This window comes from Tursiops truncatus, chromosome 6, assembly GCF_011762595.2.
Source record: "Tursiops truncatus isolate mTurTru1 chromosome 6, mTurTru1.mat.Y, whole genome shotgun sequence".
Taxonomy (NCBI): domain Eukaryota; kingdom Metazoa; phylum Chordata; class Mammalia; order Artiodactyla; family Delphinidae; genus Tursiops; species Tursiops truncatus.
The window spans coordinates 102,475,833-102,497,737 of record NC_047039.1 but is presented as its reverse complement, the minus strand read 5'-3'; the positions used below and the strand labels follow the sequence as shown (position 1 = coordinate 102,497,737).

The window sequence follows — 21,905 nt, the reverse complement described above, 5'->3', positions numbered from 1 at the left end:
TTGTTGACCTAGCAGCCCGGACAGTGCCTAGCACTTGGTAGGTGCCAATGTTGACATTAAATAAATATTTGCTTAATGAATGAATGAACAAACGAACACATCATTCCCTTCAACTCTGAATCATTGATTTGCAGACTTCCTTTGGGACAGGAGGAGGTTGAAGAAATTCTGGGCTCTACCCAAACCCAGCTTCCCACCTTGGGCAAGTCACCAGACTCCCTCTGTATGCAGGGACCCATCCTGCCTCACGGGCTGTGTCAGAGGCTCCAGCAAGCAGGAGGCCTCCTGAACACCCCGTGCCAAGGAAGAGCTGGTTGTTTTTAGGACGTGAGGACAAGTCGTTGTTTGACACAGAGCAGGTGGTGCTGGAGCCTGTGAGGTGGAGAGTTCTGGAATAATCATCATTAGGAACTGAGTAGCTGCCGTCTATTGGGCACTTGCTCCAACATCAGGCCTTATGCCAAGCACTTGATGTGCACTATCTCATTTAAGATGGTCTAAGAGAGACATTGTTATTCTCATTTTACAGAGGAGAGAAATCAAGTCCCAGGAGGTCAAGTGACTCACCCAAGGCCACACACTTAGTCAATGCCCAGGCCGGGCTCACTCAAGTGCAGGCTCTGACCTCTATGCTGTACGGCCTCCTGCTGCTATGATGAGGTAGGGACAGTGCTTGTCTCTTAGGAACCGGTGATAATAATACAAGTTGCCTTTTCCTAAGTGCCTATGAGGTACCAGGAACTTTACAGATGTTATTGTTCACCCTTTCAACAACTCAAGGAGTAAGGAATTATCCCTGTTTTACAGATGAGTAAACCAAGGCTCAGAATGTGAAGTGACATTTCCAGGGCCACACAGCAAGAAAGTAGGGAGCGGGGCTGGAATTTGAACTCAGGACTGGCTCATCCCAAGAACAGGCAGAGAAAAAGTCATCTCCATTGTGGGCTCCACTAAGAGGTTGTTTTTTTGGTTTTGTAGCTGTTGCTGTTGTTTTTTAGCTTCCCATTCTAGGTTCCTAGAACGTCATCATTAGAGATTATTTCTTGGAAGGCCTTTTACGCTCAATTTATTACAAGAAAAAAATCTAGTGGAGCGGAAAAAAAAGAAGCCCGAGACAAAAACAACCTCAGGATTTTTCAGTAAATTCTTAGACTCTTCATACCTCCTAGCCTACACAGGGGAAGCAGGGTGAGCTGAGATGATCTCAGCCACAGGCGCTAAGGGGGACAAGTTGGGGGTGGGGGCGGAGATGCGTCTGGAGGGACTGGGCTTGTGTCACCTCTTGTGCCACAAGCGGCCTCAGAAAAGAGTCTGGCGGCTGAAGCCGGTATCCCGAGGCACTGGTTGGTAGTAAACACAAGCTCTGCATCCTAGAGGGTCCGAGGGGACTTCGCTGAAGCCTCTTTATTTTATTGAACAGTTTTTACATAGAGTGACCCTATGATTTATCCCCCAGACCTACACACCTTTGAGAGTGAAAGGGGGCACTAAAACATTGACCTGCAAACTGATCCACCACAAGCATAAATCGGAAGTGTCAGGGAAAGCACCTTGATTTCACAGGCCCTGAGAAACTACCCACACCAGGAAGGGTTGCTGTGAAAAGCCAAAGCCCAGATGTCAAAAACAGGAGGATGGCAACACAGAACAGGAGAACAAGACGAGGGGTAGAGAGGAGCAGTGACGCCCGCCAGGGGACACCCGTGCAGCCCTGGCTCTGCCAGCACCAGCCTGGTTAACACAATGGCAGCAGCTGAGGTCCGCAGAGAGCACTTGGCGTTTGTGGGCACACGTGTCCCTCTCAGCAGACTTGGGCTTGACAAGCGCAGGCAGTGGATGTGATTCATTCTGTGCGCACCCCAGTCCCAGCAGTCCCAGGACTGAGTAAATGTCCTCCAAGTGTTTACCGATGGAATAAATGCTTGTGGGTACGGCTTTCCTGAAGTGTGCCAGGGAAGATGATGTTTTGCTTGGAGAGGAAAGAGTCAAGGGTCCTATCTCTGAGGAGCCGTTAGGGTGAATGGGAAAGGCAAGGCTACACGGACAGGTAGAACTTATGGGTTCTGCTATATCTGCTGGTCTGTGTTACTCAACCTCTGAGCCTCAGATTCCCTGCCTGGGGAATGGAGGGCTCATTAGTGATTGTAGAAAGGGTTAAATGAGATGGTGTATGTAAATGAAAGGTAGTCCTTATTATTAGTAATAACATCCTGGGAAGCAGAGCTCAGTTCCACACTGAAAAGATGTGTCTTACAATCAGAAAAGTCCAGAGATGAACCAGACTACTCGGGTGGGTGGTAAACTCCCCCTCACTGGAAGGCTTCAGGCAGAGGCTGTTCGGCATGGATGCTGTAAATGGTGTGGCCACCTTTAGGAGGGGGGCTGGGCCAGCAGGACACCGGGAGAGGAGAGCTGACAGATTACCACTGGCGTGAAAGCCTGAGGGACTTGAACGCCTTTGCATGAGAGTGACTTGTTTATTTTATTATTTTTTTTTTCTGTACGCGGGCCTCTCACTGTTGTGGCCTCTCCCGTTGTGGAGCACAGGCTCCGGACACGCAGGCTCAGCGGCCATGGTTCACAGGCCTAGCCGCTCCGCGGTATGTGGGATCTTCCCAGACCGGGGCACGAACCCGCGTCGCCTGCATCGGCAGGCAGACTCTCAACCACTGCGCCACCAGGGAAGCCCGAGAGTGACTTGTTTATGTCACTGTTCATGTCACCTGGAAGGCTGTGCTGTCGGCCAGCCAGGGGAGCAAACGGGGTCAACAGGCTGTGACTGGGAGCTGGCCCCTTGAGGCGGGGGGATCTCCTTCTAGGAGGGAGAACAGGAAACAGGCAGAGGTCCCAGAAAACTTCCACTTCTTCCCACATGAAACGGCCCCTTGCTGGTTCCAGGGCCTCGCATTTTGGCTGAGGGGGAAGGAGCCTTCTTTAGACCCTGACTGCTCAGCTGTTCTGATGGGAACCAGGTAGAGCTTTGGATTCCGCATGGCTGTTGGCTCGGGCCACCGGCTCCCTCCCCAGAGTGCCCTCCCTCCACCCAAAGGCTGTCATCTCCCCTCTGACTCTGGTTTCTGGAGCCTCATCACATGCTCTGAACGCACCAACTGCTCCTCTGGGGGCGTTATTCGCTGAGAGCGTGTGGCTGGGCATGACGGGTGCCGTGAGCCCCCAGAGCTGGCATGCGATGCAGAGTCCGAGACACCAGCCCCACCTTTTCATCTGATTGGGGAGGGGGGTGGGAAACAGCGAGGCACACACAGGGAGTTGCTCAGAGTTGGAGGCACAGCAGGGGACAGGACCTCTGTCTGTTGCCACCCCTCGTTTGCCTGGCAATCCCACTCCTTGGGATTCTCAGGCCCCAGCACCCTTGCCCCCGGAACACGACCCTCCCTCCACAGCCTTCCCTCTTCCGGGGGCAAGTGAGGCCAGAGGCAGCCAGAGGAGTGTCATGGGGCGGAGTTGAGCTGAGAATTCAGATGGGGCTAATCCCAGCATTCTTTTTGTGTGTGTGTGTGTGCGCGCACTACGCAGGCCTCTCACTGTTGTGGCCCCTCCCGCTGCGGAGCACGCTCCGGACGCGCAGGCTCAGCGGCCATGGCTCACGGGCCCAGCTGTTCCGCGGCATGTGGGATCTTCCCGGACCGGTGCTCGAACCCGTGTCCCTGCATTGGCAGGTGGATTCTTTTTTTTTTTTTTTTTTTTTGCAGTACACGGGCCTCTCACTGTTGTGGCCTCTCCCATTGCGGAGCGCAGGCTCCGGACACGCAGGCTCAGCGGCCATGGCTCACGGGCCCAGCCGCTCCGCGGCATGTGGGATCTTCCCAGACCGGGGCACGAACCTGTGTCCCCTGCATCGGCAGACGGACTCTCAACCACTGCGCCACCAGGGAAGCCCGGCAGGTGGATTCTTAACCACTGCGCCACCAGGGAAGTCCCCTGTCTCCTCACTTTTTGCACAAGGGGAAGCACCTTCTGCCTGTCTTGGTGGCATCCCCACCTCCATCCTCCCTGAAGCCTTCCTCCACACCCTTCAGCTCTTCCTCCACAGCTCTTCAGCACCTGTCCTTTCCCTCCTCTGAACCTACAAACCCTCCTCTCCGTGGCTCTGTCTCATCAGGGGTTTCCCATCGTCAGCAGTGTACTCAGGAGTATTTCCCTTTTTCTCCATGGCTTCTCTAACTGGACCCTCTCTCCAACCCTTCCCAAGGCAAGTTGCTGGCAAGAGGTCCTTGCACTCACTGACGTCACTTCCTCGCCTGAGGTTCTTTCCTCGACACACTGCAATCTGGTACCCGACTCCAAGCTTCCATGGGTTTTTGATGCCAGCTGCCCCCGGGGGCCCCCTCTTCTTTCACATCTTTCCCCTCCTAGGGTGATCTTATCCACTCACATCTCTATGTTGCCCAGAGCTGAATGTTGGCTGACCTGCAGCATCTCTACTGGGCATCCCACAGAGCCTGTCTCAGGGAGGCGTTTCTCTTCTTCCTATAATCCTGATCAAATAGAGATGCTCTAAGGATTCCATCCACTTTCCTCTCTCTCAAGACCACCTCCACGTCCCCACCTGCCTCCAACCTTTGGCTTTCAGCTCTGTAATTGTATGCAGGTGGTTCTGCGAGTGTTTACAGGCTCCCAACCAATAGCTATTTGGATAACTGTCTCTAGTGGGTAGAATTGTATCTACCAAAAAGATGTGTTCAAGTCCTAACTCCCAGTGCCTATGAATATGAGTTTTTTGGAAATAGATTCTTTGCAGATGACTCAAGCTAAGATGAGGTCACACTGGATTTGGGTGGGCTCCAATCCAGTGACTGGTGTCCTTATGAGAAGAGGGAAACTTCGACACAGACACACACACGGAGAACACTGTGTGGCGCTGTAGAGCGCTGGGTTATGCTGTCACAAGGAACACGCCAAGGGTTGCTGGCAACCGCCAGAAGCTAGGAGAGAGGCATGTTGGGTTCTCTCTCATGACCTTCAGAGGGAACCAGCTCTGCCAACACCTTGACTTTGGACTTCTGGCCTCCAGAATTGTGAGAGAATAAACTTCTGTTGTGTTAAGCCACCCAGTTTGTGGTACTTCCTTACGGAAGCCCTAGCAAGCCAATATACCATCCATCTGTCCGTCCATCCACCGATCCTCAGGACCGCCTCTGTACTGGACCCTGTATGAGGACCACCAGGGACCTTGAGTTAAAGCAGAGCTCCCTGCTGCCCTTGAGAGCTTGCACGCGGAGGGCGAGATGGACACTTGCACAGCAACCTGTGCTCCAAGTAGGCTGCACAAGGGCAGTGGGAATTTGGGAGAGAGGATCAGCTCCAGCCGGGAAGCAGATCTCAGAGGAGGTGATGTTGAGCTCTGAAGGCTGCACATCCATCAGCCAGATTTGCAGAGCAAGTGAGAGCAGGATCTTCACAGCCAACCGAGCCCACGTGGGTCCCCTCCAAGGAGCCATAGGGATCCTGGGGAAGTGCTGCTTCAGCTTCGGTTAGCACCCACATGGGGTGTAAGGCCCAGATGGGGAAAAGGATGTGCCTGGAGCCACACGGCCTGTGGAAGCAGGTCACTGGATTTAGAAAGCACTTTCTTGGGCTTTCTTTTATCTGGTTGTATTATTGGTCTTGACTTCAATTTTTAAAACATTTTCTTCACTGCAATCCAACCCCTTCCGCAGGCTCTTTGGAAAGAAATGCTTCTGGGGCTGGGCTGGGCTGGGCTGAGTGGGGCAGGCCTGCCTAGCCTCCTTATCTTCACGGTTGCGTGAGTCCTCACCCCGGCCTTGCAGTGAGCCGGGTTGGGAGAAAGTTCTCTGTGGCTCTGGCAGCCTCGGAGTCCCCTCTCTCAAAAAACTGGTTTCCCTTCTCTTTGCTTGGCTGAGTTTCTCTGTTTTGGGGCCAGAATTGTGCCCCATTTCCTCTTTTCTTTCACCGGTGTGTTTGGGGCCTCCTTTGGGAGGGTTCAGAAGGGCTCCTGAGTGGCCTGGAGGTTCTGTGGCATCCTGGCCCCTGCCTCCAAAAGCCAAAGCTGGTTGGTTCATAAGATGACCCCCACAGGACCTCCTGGGGGGACCGGGCCTGAGCAGAAGAGGATTTACAAATCCTGAAGGGGGGGGCTGCCTGCCAGCCTGTCTTTAGTGAGAAGGAAGAGAGAGGTGAAGGCCTGTGCAGACAGACATGCCAGGTCGCTGGGAGGCAGGAGAAGCCCACCTGAAAAGGTCCAGTCACATCACCTCCTCCATGAAGGCTTCTGAGATTCCCCTGGTCAGATTTCTATAAGAGCCTGATCCACAGCTGTACCCCCAGATTCAGGCTCAGGCAGGGCAGAGTGGAGTTGGGAGGGACCGTCCACTCCACAGATGAGAAAACACAGGCACAGAGAAGGGAACTGGACATGGCTGCATCACACAGGCTGGTGATAACGGAGCAGGGGTTCAAACAGTACTTTTAGTTTCTGGTACAAAATGATTTCCCTTAAAAAAGGAGTCATCTGTGGCCAATATATCACATTCCGTAATCAGAGAAGTGCTGTTTAGGTGCAGTTATTTTTCCCTTATTATTATTATTATTTTTTATTTTTGGTCGCACTGGGCAGCTTGTGGGATCTTAGTTCCCCGACCAGGGATCGAACATGGGCCCCCTGTAGTGGAAGTGCAGAGTTCTAACCACTGGACCACCGGGAAGTCCCAATTTTTTTGTCTCTCTTTTGAAAATCTGATTTCGATCTGATTTGGGCAGAAGTTCCCCAGTTTACCACAGACCCCATCACTCCCTATGGCATTATACCTGGTCAAATTCACACAATTCTGCTGCCCAGCTGGCTCCTGGCTTTCACTCAGCATTCATTCAACATATATCTATTGAGCGCCTAATAGGTGCCAGGTGCTGTTCCAGGTACTGGGAAGACCTGGAAGTGACCAAGATGGAAGACAAGCACCCCCCACCCCCCAATAGCTCTTGGGTTCCAGTGGCATTTGGTTCACAGCCCCTGCCTTCTTCTACATCCGTTAGCATCCCCAGTTTGGTCTGGCTTCACCACCATCGGGGGTATAAGAGGTTAAGGTGGGATAGAATCATGGAAAAACCCTAAACTTGTCTTCCATTCCAGGGTTAATGACTCAGACCGTACACTTCTGTAAGGTTCTTACTTTATCCTCAGTTCCCTTCCTTATAACTTGGGACTGTACTCTTCACCCTACTTACCCTCCTAGGGTTGTGTAAAAGTATATGGGTCGTTGTAGACAGCAGTGGGCTCTAAACAGGGCATGATGGTGACCTTGAGGGACGCTGAGCTTCTCACCTGTTCAGGAAGTAGTTCTGCTCTGAGGCAGGGCACTGGCCTACTGGCTTCAAGCCTCTCTCCATTCAGGGAAGGGTGAGAATTTCTAGGGGAGTCGAGGGCACCCCCTGGCACCCACCGCCCGATTGTGATAAGAACAACCAGGTGCCTCTTTTTCACCTCCATCTGGGGCCAGCAGCCTGAGAGGAAGCCAGGGAGGGTAGAGGGGGAGGGGAGACTCCTCGGTTGGGGAAATCCAGCCACCTGTATTGGGGGCTCAAGCCCAGGCTGTCCTCAGAACCCAGTCCTTGCCCCTCGGTGGAAGCTCCTCGTACCTTCCAAGCTGTCAACAAAGCCAGCATCTTCCTTCTCTAGAAAGAGTCTGACCTACAGCATGAAGAACCAAGGTCAGCCCCAGGGAGGGGCTTCCTGGTACAAGGGGTGTGGCTGAGGCTCAGGACGGAAGCTTCTGGAAGCAGGGGGAGCGCCCCAGCACGGCTTTGGTGGAGTCTGTCCTGGAGTTAGGTGGGATGGAGGCATAGCTCAAGAAGGTTTGCTGTGCGTTGCTTGGAAAGAGTCATCATGATTTCATGTTTCCAGCTCTTCTCAAGGAAATAATAGACTTGGAGGTGCAAACTCTCCCGGGTGCAGTTATTTGCCACATGGGCTTTCACCAAGATCATTTCAGCGCTGATGCTCACAGGTGTGTGGCAGTACTTAATGGTAATGGAAACATTGGCTGGAACCTCTCCTTCCCCACGTTTCCCCAACCTGGAGGAATACATGATCAAAATTTTTATTTCGTACACCGATGTAAAATCGAGGGAACGGCAACCTTGGATTAATCGAACACTAGAGACTATCAGTGATGGAGAACCTCAAGCACTTTTCAAGGAGTAGCTCCTTAATTCTTGCAACACTGGGTAATATGTATCTCTATACCCTTACCATGTGCCAGCTACCATACAAGTACTATTATCCCCATTTTATAGGCTGTAGAAACAGAGACACAGAGAAGTTAAGTAAGTTGCCCAGGATTGCACAGCATATGGGGCAGAGCCAGGACTCAAATCCAGGCAGCCTGGGCCCAGAGTCCAAATTCAGAACCACCATGCTCTAAGCTCCTGGCCTACCCTGAGAGGTGGGGACTATGATTACCCCCAACACAGAGAAGGGGAAACCAACCAAATTGCTCCAGCACTCACGAGCATCAGCAAGAATGTCTTTTATAGGGCTTCCCTGGTGGCACAGTGGTTGAGAGTCCGCCCGCCGATGCAGGGGACGCGGGTTCGTGCCCCGGTCTGGGAGGATCCCACATGCCGCGGAGCGGCTGGGCCCGTGAGCCATGGCCACCGAGCCTGTGCGTCTGGAGCCTGTGCTCCGCAATGGGAGAGGCCACAACAGTGAGAGGCCCGCGTACCGCAAAAAAAAAAAATGTCTTTTATAACTGCCCTGAACACATTCAGGATTCAACAAACAGTGACAGCCTGAAACTTTTGTGTCTGTAGCATTCTTGGCCAAGAACAATTAATCCTCACACTTCCACAGAGGTAAGCAGGGTGGGGGTCTGATCCTTCGTGATTCCCGGCCGGAAGGGGTCTGGGATGTGAAGCCAGGGCATCTCCACACCTGGGCTGCAGCTCTGAGGCTGTGTGAGCCTCTAGGTTGGGGTGTGGCAGACAGACAGGCCCTGAATGCTGGCTGTCGTCTGACAGGCCCGTGGACTGTTAGGGCTGGAAGGGACCTTGGTGACCATCGAGTGATGAGATTAGTCAGCCTGGCCGGGATGCCAGGCTCTTAACCTGGACAGCCTCTGGCCTCCTTTGATCAGCAGAGCAACATGGCCTGAGGCTCCCTTGCTCCAGTTCCCCTCCTCTCAATTAAAAACCGACCACAAGTATGTGCTCCTTTGTTTTGAGAGTCTGTGCTTCAGGGAAGGAGGAATTTCATGTTGGATCCTCTGGAAGTTGAATTTTCTGCCTTCCAGGTTTGCATGCTCTGTCGAGCTGTGGTTAACCAACCTGGAGCTTCTGATTCCACTAACCTGTAGAGTGTCCCCCGGGGGCAGCTCAGGAGGAAGGGTGGCATGAGACCCACCAGCTGGTGACCTCGAGCAAGTCGCAGAGGCTCTCAGAGCCTCCCTCCCTTCCCTGACCCCTGGGTGGGTGAGCCTGAGGACTCACTGAGCTAAAGGCGAGAGGCTGCTTTGTAAACTATAAAACGGAAGACCCGTGTGATCAGTGCTTGCTCGTAGAAAGGACCGGTTTATCTTAGCGCAGCTCCTTAGCCTCCAAAGGCTGTCATCTTTCCCTTCCCTGTTGACCACAGTACAGATGCCTGGATCATTTAATGCAACAGATCTTCCCTGAGCCCATAGTGAGGTGCTCCGTGGTGCTCGGTATTGGGAGGTCCACCCCAAGAGAAGGAAAAAAGCAAGGTCTATCCGTGACCCTGTGTCCTGAGAGCCAGAGTCAGGGAAAGACAGAATGCCCCAGAGAATGCAGTTTCCAGCAGGAGGGTTTCTGTTCACTTTTGCTCTTAACATACACACAGAGAAGGGACATTTGGGATGAATTTTCACGAGGTAGACACACCTGTGTAACCACTACCTGGCTCAAGAAACAGCATGGAACTCCCCCGGGGCCCCTTCCCAGTCTCTACCACCCCCCTCTCTGACTTCTAGCACCACAGGTTGGTTTTGCCTATTTCTGAACGCTCAATGAATGGAGTCACCCAGGCCTGCTTTCGCTCAGTGAGAAAGAAGTGTGTGTGAGACGCATCCTGCTGCTGTCAGTGGCTGTAGCTGGTTACTTCTCGCTGACGTACGTGGACTCCCACGCTCGATCGCACCCGATCTGTCTGATGGTGCGCCTTGGGGTCGTTGCCAGTTTTTGGTGCACTGTGAATGTTCCAGTCCGTGTCTCTGGGTGAGCTTATGTGTACTTTCTTTGAGGTATAGACCTGGGTGGAATAACTGGGTTGTAAGGTGTGGCTGGGTTAGCTGTAGTAGATGCCGGCAGGAAGGATTTAAGTAAGTAGTTAAGCAGCACTTCCAGACCCTGAAGACTGGTCGACTAGCTCATGCCCGCAGAGGAGGGGGCCGTGAAGGCTCTGGAGAACAAGAGGAAGAGGCTGGATTAGGCATCCCTTGGAGGCTGGGGGGCAGTCCTTGGCCCCTTTCCATCTGGTTTTGGTCCCGTCTCCTTGGTCTCTCTGGGGTTTCCAGTCTGTACTCCCAAGGAGGTGTCCAGGGCCACTTGGGAGAGATGGGTAGGGGGGCTTTAAGCTTCATTTCCCTGCATCAACCACAGCTCCCTGTGTCCTCTGTTTCACATAGGGGTTCTGAGAATGACTTCATGTGCTTTTTTTTTTTTTAAAGCTTTCGCTGTTTCAATATTTGAAAATCCACCGCTGTGAGGTCCCTTCCAGCTGGGAAGTTCTATTTTGGGAGCTGGAGGTGGGTGTGGGAAGGGTTAAGCATTATTCAGCCAAAGAGCAGGGTTGGGCCTCAGTGACCTTTTAAAGTTCTTATAGCTCGGCTTGCAATGCGGGCGATCTCAGAACGTTCTATAAAAATAGCGCTCAAACAAAACAACTTCTGAAGCCTAAAGGATGTGGAAGAGAGGCTCGATGTGGAGGAACGTTTAGGTGGCTGACAACAGGAGTCTTGAGGACTCTCTCCTTCAAGCACCCCTCTCCATTTTTTTCCCTTCCTTTTTAACTCTCCATCAGCTGTTCCTGGTAGCTGTCACTTGGGGTTGTTTGGGTTCAGAACGGTTCTCATTTTCGCCCAGGAGCGGGTGACGCAGGTGGCCTGTACGTCTCTCCCAAGGGTGGTGGCCTTCCCTCCTCCAACACCAGCCCTAGTTTGGACCTGTAGGTTCGCTTGGTGAGGGAGGCCGGGCCGTTCCCGGGCCCAGAGAGGAACGTCTCTGCCTTGGCATGCAGCTCTGAGTCAACAGGCCTGATAAACGGCCCACTTCGCAGGGCCAGCAAGGAACAAAGCCCTGACTGCTGCTGCGGGATCCGTCTGCCCCCCTCTTCCCGAAACAGCTGTTTATTCTTTTGACAGGAGTTGGAACGGAGCACCTTCCTTTCCTCCCAGCCCGGCCTCCTTCTGCAGAACGGAGCTCAATAGAACTTTGTTGTTTTGCCTTTTACTCTGGGGGGAGAGAAGCAGACGATGAGGTACGTGACATGTTGAAATGATTTACCTCTGCCTTGTCGGGGTCACTGGGGGTTTTGTGAGCCAGCTGCGGCGTGCATGCCCCTGGGGGAGGAACCCCGCTCTCCCCCTAACTGCTTGCTGGTCCCCTCGGTAGTTCTAGAAGAAGACAGAGTCCTCCTCTCCCCGGCGTCGGATCAAGTGGGTGCTGGTGGGATGCTGGTCCAGTTCCTGTTAGTTTGCTGCCCCTGGCAGGACCTCACAGGGCGTGGCTGCAGCCTGGGGTTTTCTGTGCAGGACTCAAAGTGCCATTGCAGGGGCAGGAGGGCGAGTCTTGGGGCCCAGGACCTGCGTTGCGGGTGGATGCAGAGCCCTCTCAGGGCAGCGCCGACCCTTCATTTACCTCCCCTTCTTTCTCTTGGAAAAACTCTTGCACACTGATTTCTGGGCCAGGCAGCAAGGAAAAGCTGGCTGGATCCAGGCTTCAGATTTCCTGAAGGGGATTCAAGAAAGGGCACTACAAGACGTCCCTCCGAGAACAGGTTGTTCCGTCTGTGATGGCTGGAGCGACAGCTAGTTGTATATTTAGTCTGAAGCTTGTCTCTTGTTTTCCTCCGTCTGTGTTTACTCTGACCCTTGTAATGAAAAACATAACTGGAAACAGCCCTCCATGCACTTTTTTTCCCCCACGAATTATAACATGTTTCTCCCAACAGGGAGCATTTCCCCGTAATGCCCACCAATTTAGAGAGGTTTTAGGATAAAGCAGCATTCTCCCTCCTCACCCTCAGCACCACCCCCTGCCAAAGCTGGGCCTGGGAGGCACAGGGTCTGCCTTTCAAACACACCACCCACCTGTGGGTGAGCCCAGTGATCTATCTCAGCCTTTGCCAAAGCTCAGTTTCCTCAGCTAAAAGCCGCCGCGCTGACCAGGATGAGGGATGAACAGGATGGAGTGAGTGCGGAAGGCTCCCACACCAGGCACACAAGAGGCACCTGGAAATGGCAGAGGAGTTGAGCCAGTGCTCACCAGCTGGTCCAAGGAGCAGCTAGCCCCTCAGTGAGTCTAGCCTGTGATTAGCTGGCTTTGGGTCAATTGCTAAGTGGTAATCATGAAAGGCAAAATGAGAGGATGTTGCAGAGACACATGGGTGGTTAGTCCATGGGTAAGCCTGCCTGTTTACTGAGAACAAAAGAGTTAAAAGGGTGGACACTAGAGGCCAGCTCTCTGGACCTGAATCCTGGCTCCACCACTTTATGCTGTGTGGCATTAGGCAAGTCACTTAACCTTTCTGAGCCTCCATTTTCATATGTGTAAAATGAGCATGATACTAGAATGCCTTCACAGGGTCGTTGTGAGGCTTACCTGAGAGATTACTGGTAAAGCATTTAGCCTGGGGCCTGGCCTGGTTCAGTTGGGGGGCATCCAAGTGTTGCAGGGCCAGAAGCTTATTCAATTTTCAGGGTCCACTTTAAGAAAAAGAATGCAGAGTTGCAAGTATAATATTAGTGTGGAAGTGAATGCAGTCGTCCCTCGGTATCCACAGGGGATTGGTTCCAGGATCTCACAGACACCAGAATCTGAAGATGCCCAAGTCCCTTACATAAACGGCATAGTATTTGCGTATAACCTACACACATCCTCCTGTTCACTTTAAGTCACCTGGAGATCACTTACAATACCGAGTATGATGTAAATGCTATGTAAATAGTTGCATGGACGCAGCAAATTCAAGTTTTGCCTTTTGGAACTTTCTGGAATTTTTTGTTTTTTAACATTTTCGATCCGTGGTTAGTTGAATCCGTGGATGTGAAACCCATGGTTATGGAAAACTATTTAGAATGTGAGGAGACATCCCAACAAATAACAAAAATTGACTAATACTCCACATAGGACAAAATCCAGAAAACATCCTAATAAAATGTGAAAGTAATAGAAAATGATCAGTATTGCTCAGCTGTCTGATGCCCCTGTCATACTTTGGCTGCGTACTCCTGGGCTGCCTCTCTGCTGATTTTGTAGTATCATTTTTAACAGAGACAAAGACCAATCCGTTTTGCCTCTAGCATGGTTAGTCAGTGGTTGCTTTTTATAGCTGCGAGTTTAGAAGTTTCTTTCAGCTTTACAACTTGTTATCGGTGATGCCACGGCTGTGAACCTTCTGGCACTTTCTTGCTCAGCTGGCGCCAGCCAGATCTCTGAAGAACTCAGCTCTTCGATCCTGGATGGCGGGAGGGGGGTGTGGGTACCAGGTGGCTGTGAGGTCTGGATCACTGGGACCCCTGAGCAGGGAGCAGAGTAGCAGCTAGTTCAGCTCCTTCTCTTGTGGATCAAAGTGGGGGGCTCCTGGGAGCTCAGCAAGGCCTAGCTGGGGCAGGTTGTTCCTGGGACCCAGGTAGGTCTGCAGGGAGTGGGGTCAGTATTCAGGCCCCACCTGCAGCCCTGGGACAGGCACCCAGGCTGGAGTGATTCCCCCAGGCAGGAGCAGTGCCTCGCCTCGGGGCAGCGTTTGGGCTTTCCCCACTCTACACCCCAGTGGGAGAGCAGGCCCAGTCTTGCCGGGGGGTCCTGACTCAGAGGTTTCATAAACTTCTGGATCAGTTGGCCTGTGGGCTCAACATGAGTTGCTTGGCCGTCCTCTCTCTTGATCATCACTTCCAGGAATCTGCGGGCCATTGCAGCAAGACGAGCTCCATGTGGCTGAGTGAACTTGTCCTCATAAAATGAGACTTCCAGCCCTGTGGCTGATTTCTCATCCAGGTCCTAGGTCCATCAGGAAAGCCTGAGGACTTGTTTCAAGGCTGGGGAGACTGAGGCCAGAGGAACCCGTGACCCTGGTTCCCAAAGCCGCTCTGTGTGGGAGCTGGCGTGACGTTTGAGCCGCCGCTTCCTTCACTGCCCATGGTGAGCCACGGGGGCAAAGGCCATGCACAGCGGCACCCCGAGCTGGGGGCAGTGGGGAGCCGAGCTGACCGTCACAGCATCACCGCGTGGCGTGGAGGGCTCTCGCTTGACTCTTCTGTGTGGTGCTGCCCTGGAGGGCCAAGTCTCCTCTCGGAGGGAACCACAGCTCTGCCCTCAGAGCCACGCCTTTCTGAATCTCTCCCCTGAGAAAGCGTCATCCTTGTTTCCACGGCCATTGGTGGAGCAGTTACTGACCACCAGTCACAATGTGCTGTGCAAACATGTCTCCTTTTGTCCTTTCAAGAACCCCAGAGGAGGGCGTTTGAAGCTCCATTTTTGTCTATGTAAATAGAGGCTCAGAGCCAGAGAACTTGCCCCGGGTGGTGCATATAGGGCTGCAGGTTCTTAGCGGAGTTTTGTGCAGGGTGACTAATACCCAGTCAGCTCCTGAGCCCTCTCCCCACCCCCTTAGCTGCTTTGTTTTGTTTGCAACACTTGTGGGTTCCAGGGGCAGGGGGAAGGATCACGGGGAGAGAGGAAGATTCTTCAGCCTGCAGGAAGGTTTGGTTTCCTCTGCCGCTGCTGTTGCCATTCTCTCCCAAGATAATGGCTTTTCCAGGGCTTCTGAGTGCTGTGATTCAGCTGAGATGCTCACCTTTTCCCGACATGGGATGGAGAAAACAAGGGCCACGAGAATTCCTTTCAGAGAGGAATTCTATCTGGAAGGAATACCTTGACTTAGATCAGTTGGGGTGAAACTAGGAGATTCTCTGAAGTCGTGGGTGTGTGTATCATTCTGTGTGGAAGAATTAATTTATGGGCCACATGGAAATGTCTGACACTCCAGGCAAACAGAAGTGGAAGAGGAGGCGGGGGGAGGGGGCGAGGACGGCGGAGGAATGACAGGCTTACAGTGTGACCCTGCCTTGCGAAATGCACCCAGGTTTTTAGCAAGGAGTGGGGACGGTTTCCTGTGGACTGAGTTCTGGGAGTGGCCCAGGAGCAGCCTGTGCCAGTGGTGGGATGGATTCAGAGGGAAATCGCAAACACCATGACAAGAGGGCCTGGGAGATGCTGGGAGGGCTCAGGTGGAACTGCGCCTGGCTGGGCTCACATGATCCTCTGAGGGGTGGGGTCCAGGTGACTCAGCTAGTTACACTCTCCCATATAAGGCAGGGTGCTAGTACTCTGTAGGTCCTAATTCTGTGCTCAACCCCTTAAATGGGATATTTGGAAGCAACCCCAACTTTCCTACTTGGTGGGTCAGAGAGTCAACCACGAATCTTCAGAATGACACAGTTTTGAAAATTCTGAGAGACAAACACATCAGCGAAGGGCTTTTAGGCCCCATTGGCTGCCAAATGCCTCATTTTATCCAGAGAGAAAAATTAAAATGTTTTAGAAGACCCGCTGGCCACCCTGCCAACCTTTCTGTCCCCAGACACTGGGGTTCCAGATTCCAGGAAGCGTGTATACACCCATTTCCAGTGCTTTGCTAAAGGATGTGAGATCGGCTCATTTGCACAGCTTCCAACTGTAAGTTTCCAACAAGAGTGATGCCTGGCCGCAGCAAAAGTAAGCAGATTCATGTCATTTATAGAGTCCAGAAAGAAATGGGCTTCTAGAGTTGCCTCTGAGGCTAATTTCTGAAATTAAAAAATCAAACAGCTGCATTTGGAGAGGGGATTAGGGGGTGTGTCTGATTTTATATCAGGCTCTCCCTGATGTAAGCGTCCATGTTCTCTACCATGAGAGCTTGTGCGTTTCTCTATTTAATGTTTCTTACACCAGGAGAAAATTTGCGTTTGATCCTCAGCAGGTGGGGTTGATAAAGCTTCGGATGGCCTGGGCTTGATCAAAGAAAATCAAAGTCGCCTGGCATTGCCAAGGGGCTCTTAATCAGGCTGCAGCACAGAACAGCTGGATAAACCTTTCGAGTCCCGAATCTGCATCAGTTTGCACTTTATTGTTTAACATGTTCTTATTCCAAAACCCTTATTCTTTTCTCTCAAATATGCTCTGAGCTCTTGCTAACTACCAGGCACTGTGCTGTCTTCACTGGATCCTCCCAACAGCCTGTTTTATGGATACCACTAGTAAGAACTAGCTTTTTTTTTTTTTTTTTTTTTTGCGGTACACGGGCCTCTCACTGTTGTGGCCTCTCCCGTTGCGGAGCACAGGCTCCGGACGCACAGGCTCAACGGCCATGGCTCACGGGCCCAGCCGCTCTGCGGCATGTGAGATCCTCCCGGACCAGGGCACGAACCCGTGTCCCCTGCATCGGGAGGCGGACTCTCAACCACTGCGCCACCAGGGAAGCCCGAACTAGCCTTTTTTGAGCATTTATATGGTGCCAGGCACGATGCTAAATATTTTATGGATGCCAACTCTTACAGTCATCACCATTTTTAACCCCATTTTAGAGACGAGGAAACCCACCTAAACGTGACCCATTACAGGTCCACCATCCCTTTTCTGAATCCCTAGGGCCAGATATGTCGGAATTCAGAACTTTTTACATGCCGGGTACTTATCATATTATGTAATGCACCCGTGCAGCAGGAGCAAGCACGTAACAAAATACATCAATATTTATGCAAAGAAACATTTAAACAGTCTCACTAAGTGGGATAACGTTTATAAATAGCCTCATGTCCGTTAGGGCCTGATGCCAATTGAATTATAAACAGGCTTTTGGTTCTCAGAGCTTGGAGTTGGGTGAGGGTCTGAAAAGATGCTTACATGTTCGGAGTTACCCATTTTCATGTGTCTCAAATCCCCGCCTCATTCCCAAGCTCCTGTGTTCTATCACCATCCACACTTCTCTGGGGCTGAAGACAGTGGCAGAGAGAGATGGCCACAGTCTCAGTCCAGATCTGTTTGCTTCCACACCCAGGCCTTTCCTTGCACTCAGTGCTAATGCTGTTGACATAGAAATCAAGTGGCTTCTTCCAGCAGCGGGGCCGAGTTGCATGCAGCCCTCTGCATTTTGTAACTTTGCTGTGGGCCCCGGGCTGTCTGTGCAAGCTCACGAGGTATTCACAGGGAAGAAGCTTGAGACCGAGGTTTCCCTGTGGCCCAGAAGGCTCATCTTCTCACGGTCTCTGGAACACCACCGATCACAGTTGTATCTGAAAGCTGGAGGTTGAGTTATGACCTTGAGTTCAGCCCTGGCTTTTCCATTTCCAAACAGAACGCACCTTTTAAGCAAGAAGGAATAGAGGGCTTCCCTGGTGGCACAGTGGTTGAGAGTCCGCCTGCTGATGCAGGGGACATGGGTTCGTGCCCCGGTCCGGGAAGGTCCCACGTGCCGCAGAGCAGCTGGGCCTGTGAGCCATGGCCACTGAGCTTGCGCGTCTGGAGCCTGTGCTCCGCAGTGGGAGGGGCCACAGTGGTGAGAGGCCCGCGTACCACAAAAAAAAAAAAAAAAAAAGAAGGAATAGAGTGTCATGGCTGATCCCATACCTTTTCTTCTTTAACTGGATTTAATAATAAAGGTGATGGAGCATGTGAGATCCAAGCCGGGAATCATCTCAGAACGCTCTTTGAAAAGAATTGGAGAATAACCTGTCCCCTGAAAGGACACATCTCAGTGCCATTCTCATTTTATCTCATGCGCTCACCAGACATTTATTGACAGCCCCGTCTGCTGTCTGTGGGGCACTGGGGATTCAGGGTTGAATAAGAAGACATCCTTCCTGGGACTTGCCTGGCAGTCCAGTGTTTAAGATTCCATGCTTCCAGTGCAGGGGACATGGGTTCCATCCCTGGTCAGGGAACTAAGATCCCACATGCCACGTGGTGTGGCCAAAAAAAAAAAAAGAAGAAGACGTCCTTTCGGCCCTCAGGAAGCTCAAACGAATGATTAGGGGAGACAGCCAAAATGTGGACGTTACCACATGAGCCGCCTCCCAAGGTGATGTGTACAGCAACGTAAATAAAGTGATGAGGGAGCTGGAGGAGAGAAAGGGGGCTTCGCTGGTGGTCAGGGGTGGAGCTGGGAAGTGGCTTCCCCAAGGCGATGACATTGGCTCCCACGTGTCCACTCTTGTGTTTTCTCCACCTCCTGGTCCTCTCCTTCTCGCCCCCTCTTCTATCCTACCTCTAAGTGTTGGCATCTTCAAGCTTCAGCCCAGGGCCCTCCTTCCTTTTTTTCTCTCTACATTCTCTCCTTGGTAATCGAATTCATTCCCTTCACGTTAAATACTGTCCTGGGTCCGTGGACAGCTCCTCCAACTGCACAGCCTGCCCACATCTCTCCCGTGAACTTCAGGCTTGGAAGTCCACTTGCTTACTCGTCTCCATTCAGGTGTTCACACACTCCTCAAAATACACACATCCAAAAGGCAATTCATGGTCATTATCCTTCAAGCCTGTTCCTCCTCCAACCCATTTGAGGAAATGCTACAACCCGCCTGCTTAAGCAGAAACCTTGTTTCTTCCCTCATCCCTGATGACTAAATTACCAGCCAAATCCTATCAGTTCTGTCTCCAAAGTATATTTTGAATGAAGCCACCCTTTGAGGCAGGCCACCTCCTCTTTGTGACCATTAAAATAGTCTGCCCTTGTCCTTTTATCCGTTCTGCATACCCAGCGCCCAGATGGGTCTCTCTGAACGAAGTTGGATGAAGTGATTCTTCAGCTTCAGATGCCTTGGTGGGTCCCCACCCACTTTCCATGCCTTTCCAGGCTCTGACTGCCCCTGCCCACCCTCTGACTGCCTCCTACCACCACCCCGCCCTCGTTCCAGCCGCTCAGGTGGGACAACTTCGCTATTTTCTTCTTGTCCAGGTTTTTTGCTTTTGTTTTATTCCAAACACAAGAAGCTTTTTCTCGGTCAGTCTGGTATAGATGCTGTTTCCGAAATATTCTCACCCTTTCTCATGGCACTTTTCATCCTTTTCCATCCTATCTTCATCCCGTGGGAAGCTTTAAAATCACCTCCCCAGTGAGGGCTTCCCCGACTACCCAAATTGAGGTACTTCCCAAACCATTATTCCATACCCATCACCCCTTCCCCCTTCAATCACAATTTCATGCGGCAATCAGGAAGTAGTTATATACCTACTGTGTGTCGATTGTGTGGGTGTGGAGAAGAAGAGCTGGCTGGGAAGTGGTTGAGTCTGGATTGTAAAGGACCAGGGAGTTTTCCCCTCTGAGGATGGGCATATAGGCAGTATATCAAGGGCAGCAGAGCTCAGGAATGGATGGTTCCCCAAAATCACATGCCAAGAGGTGGGGCGATCTGAGTCAGAGGCAGCTGGCGTCCATGGGAAACATTAGCTAGACCCTCACTCTAGAAAAATGGTACAGATGAACTTATTTGTAAAGCAGAAATAGAGTTACAGATGTAGGGAATAAACCTATGGTTACCAAGGGGGGAAGGGGGGATGGGATGAAGTGGGGGATTGGGATTGACATATATACACTACTATGTATAAAATAGATAACTAATGAGAACCTACTATATAGCACAGGGAACTCTACTCAATGCTCTGTGGTGACCTAAATGGGAAGGAAATCCAAAAAAGAGAGGATATATGTACACATATAACTGGTTCCCTTTGCTGTACAGCAGAAACTAACACATCATTGTAAAGCAACTATACTACAATAAAAATAAGTAAATAAATAAACAAACAACCCCCACTCTCCCACGTCCATGGTGAACCTTGTGATCAATCAGGGTACTTTCCCTCTGAGCCTCAAAGTGGCCTTAGCGTCCTTCCCAACCCAAGCAGCCCCGTCAATTCATTGAACTGGCTAATTTGCCATCACAGGCCTATGCAGTTTAAGGTAGAACATGCTCCTTAGCTCTCGTTAAATATTCATCAACTTTTCATTTTAGAAAGGATATGGGTAGAAGCATTTCTTAAAAACCATATCCCATTCTCAACATTTAATCTATTTTTCCCCCTCTTCTTTTCTTTTCCCAGGAGAAAATAATGAATGTCAAAGGAAAAGTGATTCTGTCAATGCTGGTTGTCTCAACTGTAATTGTTGTGTTTTGGGAATATATCAACAGGTAATTATGAAACACGATAAAGTGATGTTAATGAAAGTCTCCTCTAATCTCCAGGTATCAGCCAGGTCAGCAGGTTGAATTAAAATTAGGATTAACTGACACCATAAAGAAGGGGTTCCATCCTTCCTGTATCCCTGAGCCCTAGACTGTCTTTAAAATCATTAGATCTTTTTTTTTCTTTTTTAAAAGATTTATTTATTTTATTTTTGGCTGCGTTGGGTCTTCATTGCTGTGCACAGGCTTTCTCTAGTTGCGGCGAGCAGGGGCTACTCTTCGTTGTGGTGCGCGGGCTTCTCATTGTGGTGGCTTCTCTTGTTGAGGAGCACGGGCTCTAGGCGCGCGGGCTTCAGCAGTTGTGGCACGTGAGCTTAGTTGCTATGCAGTATGTGGGATCTTCCCTGACCAGGGCTTGAACCCATGTCCCCTGCATTGGCAGGTGGATTCCTAACCGCTGTGCCACCAGGGAAGCCCAGAATCATTAGATCTTCATGCACCTTCTAAGTAATTAATTATCTTCCTTCCGCCATGTTCCTAATGTCTTGATTTTTATACCTTTGCGGTTCTGGGTAGGCTAGAGCCAGAAACAGTAAGGTCATATTAAGACCAAAATGTCATATTAAATTATTTATATGACCAGATATGGAAATTACCTTAAGAAATTTCAGACAGGAATTCCATGAGAAATCCACCCTGATTTTTGCAGTCCTAAAATATTTGCTAAGTTTAAAGGAACAACTCAAGGTTGTTGACTTTGGTGCAAAATACACTCTGAATTGCTGGTGATTCATTTGTGCCTGGCAAAACTTTGGGGTATTTTGTCTTTCTTTTAACCCTGGAAAGCAAGATGAATTAAATATTTCTGAGTTTTCAAGTTCATCAGTGGATTCACCCCAAATATTTGAGCTGCTTCTGTGTTTTTGGAAACTACCAATGCCTCGGAGATTCCAGCTGCAGAGGCCTCTGACAGAAAGGAGTCTCCGCAAGTGGCTACAAAAATGCATGATGGTTTTGACTTAAGAGGCATTGGTACAGCTCAGCCTTTCTTTCAAAAAGGCCACCTTAGGGCTTCCCTGGTGGCATAGTGGTTGAGAATCTGCCTGCCAGTGCAGGGACATGGGTTCGGGCCCTGGTCTAGGAATAGCCCACATGCCGCGGAACAACTAAGGGCGTGAGCCACAACTCCTGAGCCTGTGCGTCTGGAGCTTGTGCTCTGAGACAAGAGAGGCCGTGACAGTGAGAGGCCCACACACCGCAATGAAGAGTGGCCCTCGCTCGCCACAACTAGAGAAAGCCCTCGCACAGAAACGAAGACCCAACACAGCCAAAAATAAAATAAATTAAAAAAAAAAAAAAAAAGGCCACCTTCCAATTCTGGGCCAGGAGAGCTGTCTCGTCACCATTGTTTTTTTTTTGTTGTTGTTGTTTTTTTTGTGGTACGCAGGCCTCTCACTGTTGTGGCCTCTCCCGTTGCGGAGCACAGGCTCCGGACGCGCAGGCTCAGCGGCCATGGCCCACGGGCCCAGCCAC

The 21,905-nt window shown here is 51.2% G+C and overlaps 1 protein-coding gene across 12 annotated transcripts in view; it reads left to right on the top strand.

The window, feature by feature from the left end:
* GGTA1 (glycoprotein alpha-galactosyltransferase 1 (inactive)) overlaps nucleotides 1-21,905 on the top strand; it is a 66,268-nt gene that overhangs the window by 23,413 nt on the left and 20,950 nt on the right. For 4 of the 12 annotated variants that reach the window (XR_004527088.2, XM_073806518.1, XM_019946510.3 and 1 more), the window contains exons 2-3: nucleotides 11,355-11,470; nucleotides 20,290-20,378. Coding sequence is in view for 11 of the 12 variants with exons in the window: in XM_073806518.1 (XP_073662619.1) it covers nucleotides 20,299-20,378 (80 nt within the window). In the remaining variant the exon portion in view is untranslated. Of the gene's footprint in view, nucleotides 1-11,354; nucleotides 11,471-12,348; nucleotides 12,508-18,973; nucleotides 19,112-20,289; nucleotides 20,379-21,905 lie in introns of those variants that run through there. The other 8 variants (XM_073806519.1, XM_033858515.2, XM_019946509.3 and 5 more) reach the window with 6 other exon arrangements.